The sequence below is a fragment of a genome, unplaced genomic scaffold (genome assembly GCF_019419815.1).
Source record: "Pyrus x bretschneideri cultivar Hongxiangsu unplaced genomic scaffold, Pyrus_bretschneideri_v1 Contig23, whole genome shotgun sequence".
NCBI classification, from domain to species: Eukaryota; Viridiplantae; Streptophyta; class Magnoliopsida; order Rosales; family Rosaceae; genus Pyrus; species Pyrus x bretschneideri.
The window spans coordinates 5,215,918-5,227,816 of NW_025999535.1; the positions used below are offsets into that span (position 1 = coordinate 5,215,918).

An 11,899-nucleotide genomic window follows, 5' to 3' on the forward strand; every position below is an offset into this window, starting at 1 on the left:
CCCCTCTTCCTTTCTTCCCATTCCATGCCGCCTCGCAATTAAGTAAGTTTACCAAAACTTGGCTTCACCCATGCGACTTTTGTACGATCCATCTTTTGCATGCCTCCATCTCCTCCAGGCTTAGCCTCTTGATTTTTCTCCCTCTCCGCAGCTCTAAATTCCCCAAGACTCGCTGACCAGAACTTCAGAGCATCCAAAGGGTGAATCATCACTTCATTAAATACCATGTCATTCCTACATTTCCATATTCGCCAAAAACCAAACACAATTTCTTGTAAAATCGCATCTTGTGCATCCACTTCTTTAAATTTCAAACACACATTCATCCACCTCTCGAGAAAATCATTTCCCTTGAACACCGTAGGATTTAACTGGGTAATCCAAACCAAAACACTTTACCAAACTCACATTCGAAGAAAAGATGATTTGCCGTTTCTTCCTCCCTCCCACAGATGCCGCAGCCACCCTCCACCCTCATATGTCGTTGTTGAAGATTACTTCTTACAGCTACCGCGTTATTACAACATTTCCACATGAACACCTTCAATTTGTTAGGAACCCTCAATCGCCATATTTCAGTGCATCCCTTTTTCTTTTATCCTCCTCAAAGACCCCCCGACCCCATTCCACCTGGTATCCTGACTTGACAGAGTAATCTCCTGTTCTCGTGTAATGCCAAATCCGCCTATCCTCACATCCCATGCCACTCACAGGCATCTTCCTAATTATCTCCACATCATCATTTTGGAAAACTTGTTGTAACACCTTCACATTCCACTCTCCCCCATCACCTATCAACAGCTCCTTCACCTTCGTGTACTGCCTCCCATTCAAAGCCCTTGGTTTAAATGTTGTCGGCTTCGGCAACCAAGGATCCTCCCAAATTCGAATATGTGCGCCGTTGCCGACTCGCCATCGTAGCCCGTTCCCCAATAATTTCCTTGCCTGCAACATCCCTTTCCATCCCCAGGAAGACTTTTCCCCTACCTTAGCCTCCATAAATGATTTCCCTGGGATATTTAGCACGCAATTAACACCATATCAAGCAGCGCCTCAGGATCATGAACAATCCTCCACCCAACCTCAACAACCATTGTGTTTGGACCTAAAATTATTAGTTGGGCGGAGTATGGAATTATTCTCGGCCCAGAAGCTCTGTTCGAGGATTTATACAAACTAGTCGGTTCATGGGCCGCCTAACTAAGAGTCAGCCAAGCCCTGTTTGGAAAAGAATATTCCAAATGAATAGGAAGTAGGTGGGCCCTATTGCGAAGCAGATGAATGAAGTGGTTAAGTCCTGATGTAGTAAGGATTCTCGGCCAGATAAGGATACCGGAAAGTGGAAGTGAATGTGGCCTAGTAAGAGGTGGAATTCAAAATCCTAATTGAAGTGGGATTGGCCGAGATAAGATGGATTAGGGCAAGGAGTCCTAGTTCGAGTATGGTTAGGAATGGGATTTGCTGCTATAAATAGAGAAAGGAGGGTGCAATTCAGGGACCTCCAATTCAACACACAACTGCCCTGCGCAAAAACTCTCAAACATCTTGAGATTTTTATTTTCTTTTTCCCGCCGACACATCTTCAGTTTGGATAAACAGCATTGTGAAGGCAACCAGCGAACACCTTCAGTTTGGATAAACAACACTGTTGCCGTAGAATTAGCCGACCGAGGAGCACCTTCAGTTTGGATAAACAGCACTGTGTCGAGGCCGACTGGTTACCTATCCAAGTCTTGGTCGAGAAGGGTTTCCGAATCCTTATTGGCAGAGGTCATCTTATTAGCCTTCTCGGTGAAGTAAGGTGTTACGAGTTACGACATTCGGCGCATTGAACGCCGAGTGATTTTATGATTGGATACTCACAAGTGAGTTTCAGAGTTCGACATTCTAACGGTCGAACCACATTCACCATCAAGACATACATCACCTTTGAATACTTGTGTCTGTACAGTCTGGTATTGATTCGACATGCTTATACTCTCACGAATATAACTACTGTGACCAAATCCGACGCCGACGATTTGTGAACTTCGCAGAAACTAGCAGCCTTGTCTTCAAGCTCGAGAATCCAAAGGCCAAGATTTGTTCCTTCCTCGACCGTAGTCGCAAGATAAAAAAGTCAGCAACTCGCTCAACGCAACATCAACAAATTTTACTCCTCGGCCGAGCTCGGCCGACAAGTTGGCACACCCCGCATTCAACCGAAGAATGTAGTTAGCTTATTAGTTACACGGCCTGCGCGCCACGTAGGCTTTGTAATTTTTAGGATCAACATATTGCTAAATTAAAGCATTCTAAATCCCGTAACCCCAAACCACCTCGGTGCTTCCTTTTCTTCATTTTAGTCCACGAAACCCAGTGCATACTGTTGACAATATCCAAAGGTTGTTAGAGTTGTTACCAAAATAAGTTAGTTAAATAGCTTAGGCTGCAAGTTAGTCATGATGGCTATATAAACTGTATTCTCATAGTTATAAAGATTAATTCAGTATCAATGTAATCAATTACTTTCTCTCCGTCTCTCTCTCTCTCTCTTATTCTCTTTCTGCATTTCTGTGTTTCTCTGCACTACTGTTAATATGGTACCAGAGCCATGGATTGATCTTTGGTGATCCTCTTCCACTTTGGGTGAATGAGTTTTCATACAAGCTTGGATGTTCAAGTGCGTTTTTTAATGATCGGGTCAAATTCGTCTGGATTGTACTTGAGGACCAGCAAAGCCGTGATCTTTATCTTTCTTCTCTGATTTTTTTTTTTGGACTGGGGTCGTAGGGAAGGTTGTTGAGAACAATTCCAAGTACACCGTCGTCTTCGAAAACCCTCCGGATTTGATCGAATTTCAGAAAGAACGTCTCAGATTGCATCAAGATTGGGTTAACAGCGAATGGGTTCAGCCCAATAAGCAGGAAGTATTGGCGGCTTCAGATACTCCACAAGAATTAGAGCATGTGTTGCCTGCTCAAAAAAAAAAAAGATTCTAACAATCTTGAAGTGGCTACTAAACTAGAAAATTTGAGTACTGCAAAGGAGAATCCTGAATCAACCAATTCAGGGAAGAAAATGGAGCAGCCAAGTTATCTACAAAGCATCAAGGACAAAAAGATGTTAGCCCGTAATGGTAGTGCTACAGACTCGTGTCTGGTTAAAAAGTTGAAGGAGAAGGAGCACAAAATCTCAAACTGGAAGTCATTAATCCCAGAAGCAAGGTATGTCTGTGCACTGCCTAGCCAAAAGAGAGAGAAATAAAAGGATAAGGAAGTGTCTGCAAGTGATTCGGAATAAGGACAGTGTGTTATGGATTTCAAGATTCAAGTTCTCAGGTTTTGTCTTAGATTATTAATTTTCTTTCCAGCATATCAACTGTTTGTGATAATGTCTCAGTGAGAATTTTCTTTGGAATTTTGGAAGTGTCAAGGCCGATAGCCGTATACTTCAGATTTGTTCAGATTTGTGCACTCGAAAAAGGCCGATTGCCAAGAGTGTGTTGAATGCATTTTGTTTCCTCCATAAGGCCGATAGCCGGAGTGAAAAGTTCTGTCTCAGATATTGTGTGTTACTCCTTAAAGGCCAATAGCCGGAGTAACGTTCTTGAAAAGTTTTGTTTGTTGTTATTGTGTGCAACTCCATTAAGGCCGATTGCCGGAGTGCAGTTCTTGTTCCCTTTCTTCATTGAAGGTCGATTGCCGAAGAAGGTTGTGTTTCTTGATTTCTGTGATTGTAAGAAGTTGATTGTTGGATGGTCTGCTTCAATCTCAAACTGGGCAATCCCAGTTGAGATTGAGGGGGGATGTTGACAATATCCAAAGGTTGTTAGAGTTGTTACCAAAATTAGTTAGTTAAATAGCTTAGGCTGCAAGTTAGTCATGATGGCTATATAAACTCTATTCTCATAATTGTAAAGATTAATTCAGTATCAATGTAATTAATTACTTTCTCTCCCTCTCTCTCTCTCTCTCTCTTATTCTCTTTCTGCATTTCTGTGCTTCTCTGCACTACTGTTAATACATACCCCACCGTCCACCTTCTTTCCCACTCCATCAATACCTCGCAATCTCCCCTTCTATTTCTTTACACACCCCAACTGGGAGTTTAAAGCTTGAAATAGCGTGATTAGGCATAGCCATGGCCACCGATTTTATTAGTACTTCCTTTCCAGCTTGAGACAAAAACCGTTCCGCCCGCCCACCCATTCGATTTTCAATATTTTTCCGGACTTCTTCAAACACCACCTTCTTTGATTGCCCAAAATCCGCCTGTAAACCCAAATGTTTCCCGAACCCCTCCCTCACCTGAATACACGTTATTCTCAAAATTTTCTTCCGCATCCTCTTAGTACAATTCGAACCGAAGAATAATGAACTTTTATCTTTATTTATCACTTGTCCTGACCCTTCCGCATACTGATCAAGCACGCTAATCACACCCAGTGCCTCCTCCTCCGTAGCATGGCAAAACACCACCGAATCGTTGGCGAACAATAAATGGGACACCGATACTCCCCCAGATGACACCCTAAACCCGTGCAGAGCTTCATCTTCTTCCTTCCTCCGCAATACCGCCGACAACTCTTCTGCACAAAAGAGAAATAGAAACGGGGATAACGGGTCTCCTTGCCGTAAGCCACGCCGGGGTTGATTTTTCTAAATAAACAACAAATTTTACCAAACATGCATGTAGATGTAGTGATGCAGGAGACAAGGAACGGATATTAATTTGTACTTTTTGTTCGTAAACTATATATCAATTTTTTGTAACTTGTATGATGAGTGTTGAGGTGTTGAAAATGTGTCATTAGATGCTTTTCCAAAATAAGAAACAAATTGCCACCAAACATGCCTGTAGGACAAGTGATGCAGGAGACGAAGAACGGAAAGCTATTTAATTGGTAAATACATTAATTTGTTGTAGAGTTGTATCATGAGTTTTGTCCTTGGATTTATTAAGCTATTAAATTGGTAATTAATTGCTACTTAACCAAGTTTAAGTGTTGAAACTGATGAACATGGCATGCATTGATATTGGCAAAAAAGATGTTTGTTCTTGTAACCCCTATTCACCCTTTGTCTATCTTTGTAGGAAATGTTTGTTCTTCTCCTTGGTTAGTCCTCTTTTTGGACTTTCGTTGTAGCTTTGGCGTTTTGCCTTGGTTAATGAATGTCCTGTTTACCAGAAGAAAAAAAAAAAAAGGGATTAAGTGGCCAAATATAGACAAGTAGCAGAACAACTGCAGCAGCAGCAAGGCATGCTGGCTATGAAAGGTGCTCTTGGCCTCAATCAGTGACCTCTTCTCCATGAGCTTGTTGGATGTATGGGCGTGTTGAGAGAAGTTAAATTCTTATTATTTTTCTTTTATCAAACCATATGATCATTCCATAAATTTTTTTGTCGGTTACAAAAAGTTTGGGGAGAGAGGATGCTACCCATCTCAGGGCAAAGGAAAACTATAAGTTTCTTTGAGAGCTTACACAAGGAGCCTTAACTCCTTGTTGGTTTTTATAGATCGTCCACCAAAAGGGATTGCCAATAAATGGACTCAAACCTAGACCTTGGTCTAATGAAGAAAACGATCTTTAACAATGTAAACAACTCGTAGGCCTAAATCGATATTTAGAATTTGTTGTACATTTGGTAAAAGTATTTAGCTATTCACTCAACTTAGTTGTAGCTTAAGTGATTATGAGTATTTCTTTTTCCTCCACTATTGGTTTTGCAGACATATAAAACAAGTTCACCCCTAATGAGTGTTGCACAAGTAATAATTAGGGGTGAAATTCTTTTGCCATTCTATCATACTGTATCAATAATGTGTCAAATGATAATAGTACGGTAATTGTACTGAACTGAAGATATTTGGATTGGTATTGGTGTTCAAAACCAATACCCAAAATATTCATGTACAATATAGAATATTTATATATTGAGTATTTAATTATTTATCTATAATAGTAAGAGAGAAAGTAAAAAAGGTGAAGCATGCAAGCATATGCATAATTAAAAAAAATTAAAAAAAATCATGTAAATGGTTAGTAAGTTCATTTTGAAATAACAAAAAAGAATAATATCTAAAATAAATAAAACTAAAACAATACAAAAAGTCAATTGTCACGTGTGTAGGCGTGTGGCAAAAGACTATTATATATGGGCATTAAGTTAATGAGGCATACAATGAAGCTCTATGAGAAAGTAATTGAGCATAGACTGAGGCAATAGACATAGGTCTCATAGAACCAATTCGAGTTCATGCCAGGGTGCTTGACAATGGAGGCAATCTATCTCTTGCGAAGATTGATTAAGCGATATAGAGATATGAAAAAGGATTTTCACATGGCCTTTATAGGTATGGAAAAAACGTATGATAGAGTACCAAGAGAAATTTTTTGGAGGATTCTAGAGAAGAAATGAGTACGAATAGCATATATCCAAGCAATAAAGGATATGTATGATGGAGCAAAGACTACAGTAAGAACTCATGAAGGGCAAACCGGAAGCTTTCCTATAACCATAGGATTACACCAAGGCTCAACTTTAAGTCTTTACCTTTTTGCATTGGCAAAAATAGATGAGTTAACATGACATATTTCAAAATGATATCTCTTGGTGTATGTTTTCGCAGATGATATAGTGCTCATAGATGAAACACAAGAGGGAGTAAATGCGAAACTTAACATTTGGCAGGAAGTGTTGGAATCTAAAGGTCTTTGCCTAAGTAGGTAAAAGACAGACTGTATGAGGCCAAGTTCAGTGGGAATGAAAGTCCAAATGAGACTGGGATGAGGATTGGAGATTAGGAAGTACCAAAGAGTGAAAACTTTCGTTATATTGGACCTATCCTGCAAAATAATAGAGAATTAGATGGAGATCACAACCATTGATTACAAGTTGGATGGATGAAGCGGAAGAATGCATCGGGTTTATGTGGCAATTGTCGTATACCACTAAAGCTCAAGGAAAATTTATATATGAAGGCAATAAGGTCAGCAATGCTTTATGGCACGGTATGTTGGGTGGTCAAAAAGCAACACGTGCAAAATGTGAGTGTAACAGAGATGAGAATGCTTCGTTGGATGTGTGGGCACACAAAAAGGATAGGATTAAGAACAAGGATATCCAAGGTAAAGAAGGAGTGACCACAATTAAAATAATAATTTGACTTAGTGAATGTGTGTGAAATAATAATGAATTTTGATGGTATGTTATAGGTATATTAGGTTATATCAAAAAATTAATGCTGATATTGAGCTTCATCTTAATATGTGGGCTAGCTATTGCTTGACAAAAAAATGAAACGAAAAACATTTTGGCCCCCCAAAAAAATAGTTGAATACCAAATTGGTACAATACTATTACCATACCATGACAACTGAATTTTATGACAATACCAAAATTTGGTATGGTAATGGTACTAGATTTTTCTTTACCAAAAGTTTATATGGTAACTGGCACAAGGATTTTGGTAACCTAACCGTACCAATCCCAATCATGTGAAGATTCTTGGAGACCCTCTAAATGTGTGGTACAAGTCCCTTTCGCGCCTACCAAATGTTTGATGTAATCCATGCTGGGCATATCTCAACAGCACTCGTCAGGTTGCGTCGTCAACACTTAACAAATGTTCTCGGTAGCACTCATCAAATTGCTTCAACAAATGTCGATATCTATTGATGTATGCACAATATGGTTCGACTGACAATAACAAGCCCAACAATTGTTCAATAAAATGCCTCTATGAATACTCTGAAATTGATTTTGGGCGCATCGCACTATGTTTCTATCTAAAAAACTTTGACCTTTAACATTGGGACCCTTTAGGTTCAAATCCTAAATCCACCACTGCATGTAGTCTAACATCCTAGTGAACAGCGTGTTGGGTTTTCCTTCATGCATCCAGAGTTTGAAACTACCCCTACCATAAATTATTATAATAATTTCAAACCTCTCCCTTCCTCTTAATAATAATGAAATTAAAAAACAAAGAAAGAAAGAAAGAAAGAAAGAAAGAAGAAGAAGAAGATATGTAAGTTCTTGTGACAAAACCCAATGTAAGTACTAGCCCAAATGGGAGTAGTGCAACAGTCAAACTGTAATAGCCCATGATACAACATATAACCCACAAAGTTGAAGAACATATGTTAACAAATATCTAATATCTAATATAACAAATCTATTGTTTGACAAAAACATAAAAATCTGTCAAAAGCCAGATTTTATACTCAATATAGTCACTGAAAGGAACACTTATCTATACTGATATCTCAAGAAATCATTGCTTTTCAAAGCATCCCACATTAGGGTCGCCTTTCTAGCAGATAGGGATGTACCATAGTAGCAGAAAATAAATATGTATGTGTATCTTGATGTGAGTTTGATTCTCACCGGCTCTCTTTTTTTCTAATAATTAATTGTCTAACCTACTAATGATATCGTTCTACTAAAAAAAATAGAATTAAATACTAAGTTGGACATAAGTTATAAAAAAAAAATACTAATTTTAAGAAAAACTATCAAACTCAACCTATTCTATTTAAATTAAGCCACAATGTGTGGGCTAAAACATTTATAAGTCTCCCAGCACATGACTCGCAGCACCGTCGCCATTGTCCAAAATTTTCGTTGACCACCATCATTGATGTCGGAAAAAATTTCAATTCATCGTTCAACAGTTACATAAAAAAATAAAAATTTAACTTTTTTATCTTTAATTATGTTTATTATGTGAGTTTATTGTTTCTTCACATATATATACAAAAAAAACAAAAAACAAAAAAAAATTACGAATGAGAAAAATCAACACTGTACATGTATTTTTTGAAAGTCACTGTTGGGCAGTCACTTTTAGATCGAAAAAATTGATCATCCAGTCGCAGAAAGAATTGATTGGTCGATCTTTGGAAAAAGTTAACTAGTCGGAAAACATGATAGGATTGACTAGCAATCTGGTAATTATTTTGAATTATAATAATACAACTAGAATTTTTTTTGTTGATCCTTCCATTGTACCTAGATTAAAATATGATATTTTAGCTAAAATTTTTAGTAGAATTAGCACTTAAAACTTAAAAACTCCCAAAAAACCAATGAGAGCTGATTTTCTCTTCTAAATTTGTTTAAGCACCTTATGTGGATAATGTTTGTTTTAAACATAATTTAAGGAAACTATATAATGTTGTTGAAGAACTTCAGCTAGAAAATTGTAGCTCGAGAGTTGATGGAACAAAATACTCCTTACAATTACCAAGCTCTCACGCAACTCAATTCCTTATCAAAGACAAAAGAAAAGCTGAAGACAGTAATATCTCAAAACTTATTAAATTCAAAGAATCGTCCAAAATATATTCGTTTCTGCTTACTACAAGTCAACTTATGCAGCTACTGCTCCCATGGTATTGCAAGTTTGCAAACAACGGGGGCCAAAACAGCTTTTATATATAGAAATTCCACCTTTATTTTAACTAAAAAAATAAAAAAATATTTTAACATATCAATTTTAATTATTTTCATACTTCATATGGTGCTCAGTTAAATGTTAAGTTTCATGGATTACAATAAAAACTAAGGTTATACTATAGTCATCCAGGTATACGATCAATATTACATAATGATTATAAGGCTCGTTTGATGTATATAATTGGTACCATTTGAACAATTTACTAAATTTAATGAATGTTGAATAAAAATATAAGTGTCACATTACGTATATTTCACTTGGACAAATATATATAAATTAACACTTATATTTAAACTCAAGGTACATAAAAATCGATGAGTTGTCAAAATCAGACCAATCTTAAACATCAAACAAGACCATAGAATTATGATTAATAAAACATGGATGACGTGTATTATCCTAATAAAGTTGATATTTACATTTAAACGTTTTATCATTACGTCAAGATTGCTTACGGAATGATCGTCGTTTAAAAAGTATATATAATACCGCCACCCGAAAAGGATAAGACTACCTAGAAGTACGAGAATCTTATCCATCATATCCACGCCCCAACTACTATATAAACCCGCCACCAGCCTCACTCATTGCATCCACTGCATCCCAAAAACCCCACTTATAAAAGTGACAAAACAGAAATAAAATATTAAGATCAGAAACTAGGTATTAGCATTTGGTTTTGATCTGGAAAAATGTTGGCCATTTTCCACAAGGCTTTTGCTCATCCACCGGAGGAGCTAAACAGTCCTGCCTCTTACAACGGAAGCAAGAAGCCTAAGCACCCAGAAGAGACTCTCACAGACTTCCTCTCCCACCATCCTCACAACTCCTTCTCCATGGGATTTGGCCATGCTGCTGTCCTTGCTTACGTCAAGCCAGACCAAGGCTTTTACTCAAAACACCCGAGGTAAACTAACAGATTCAGGAGCTGTTATTAACACTCACTTCTTGCACGTGTCACAGGATTAGGGTTTTGGAGTGCTAACAAATATTCCAATCAAATCAAATTATAATATGTTAATCTTGATTAATTTTACCATTACCTTGTTTTTTCAAAATTTCAAAGCAATTAACATGTTTTAGGGTTTGGTGAAATTTCAGGTTGTTCTGTGGGTTTGATGACATATACTGCTTGTTTTTGGGGAGCTTGAACAATCTGTGTTCACTGAATAAGCAGTATGGTCTAACAAAATGCACGAATGAGGCCATGTTTGTGATTGAAGCTTATAGAACCCTTCGAGATCGCGGTCCGTACCCAGCTGATCAGGTTGTCAAAGATCTTGATGGAAGCTTTGCCTTTGTTGTCTATGACAGCAAAGGTGGCAATGTCTTTGCCGCACTGGTATGGACTCCTACACTCGTTATGTGAGGAAAATAATTCCCGTACATCCTTTTTCTCTTTGAATTGAATAATTTAGAGAAAAATTATTGAACAAAAGTAACAAGAGTTGCGAAAATCATTTTTTAAGTTACCTTAATTTTATCTGCAAGATTTTTGAAATTTTGAATTAGAAAAATTAAATGGATCATTCGATTAAGGATCTTATATGAACTTGATGATTTTGTATGCTGTGATTTTAGGGTTCTGATGGTGGAGAGCAGCTCTATTGGGGTATTGCAGCGGATGGATCTGTGGTAATTTCTGATGAATTGGAGGTCATAAAAGAGGGTTGTGCTAAATCATTTGCTCCCTTCCCAAAAGGTACCTCATGCTAAAAGCTTTGCTTATATAGTAAACCAAACTACGTTTAGGTCTACACGGGATTTGTAACAAATTGTTAACCGCTTTTATCTTGCATTTGAGATCCTCTGTTTAAAAAATGAATCTGACTTGAGATCCATGTTACTTGTACATATAGTAGGGTCGAGGTTTTAGCGAATTGCAATAATTTAGGCGCTATACTTGCATTTGTTATAATTTCTAACTTGTAATTTTTGAGCAATTGTTGTGTAGGATGCATGTTTCATAGTGAGGGAGGATTGATGAGCTTTGAGCATCCAATGAACAAGATGAAGGCAATGCCAAGGGTTGATAGTGAAGGGGCAATGTGTGGGGCTAACTTCAAGGTGGATAAATACACAAGGGTCAACAGCATTCCACGTGTCGGAAGTGAGGTCAACTGGACTGATTGGGCCTCCCATTAGGACGAAAAGTGTCATTGGTGCCTTACTTTGTCACTCACCACTATGGCTCAAGTATAACTTTGGTCTTATTTAGTCGTTCGTCCCTCCAACTTTTTACCATTTCAGCTTGTAGAAGTTTTTACCTTTCAACTTAAGATACATGGAGCTTGAAGTTTTCACTTGGCTTATGAAAGTTTTCTTTTTCAGTTGAAGCATCACCTAAAAGTGAAATTTTACTCGAGGCCAGTTTGAAAATGTTTTTCTTAGAAGCACTAGCACTCATAAGCACTACTTTTGCTTATGAACCTCTAATAGCAAAGTTATAATTCA

The 11,899-nt window shown here is 37.7% G+C and overlaps 1 protein-coding gene across 1 annotated transcript; it reads left to right on the top strand.

Annotated features, from left to right (window-relative positions):
- Positions 1-10,023: 10,023 nt before the first annotated feature.
- LOC103942879 (stem-specific protein TSJT1-like) lies at positions 10,024-11,748 on the top strand. Its single transcript, XM_009353078.3, has 4 exons — positions 10,024-10,352; positions 10,547-10,787; positions 11,027-11,147; positions 11,400-11,748. The coding sequence occupies exons 1-4, from the start codon at positions 10,138-10,140 to the stop codon at positions 11,588-11,590; spliced, it is 768 nt and encodes a 255-aa protein (XP_009351353.2). The 5' UTR covers positions 10,024-10,137; the 3' UTR covers positions 11,591-11,748.
- Positions 11,749-11,899: the final 151 nt, after the last annotated feature.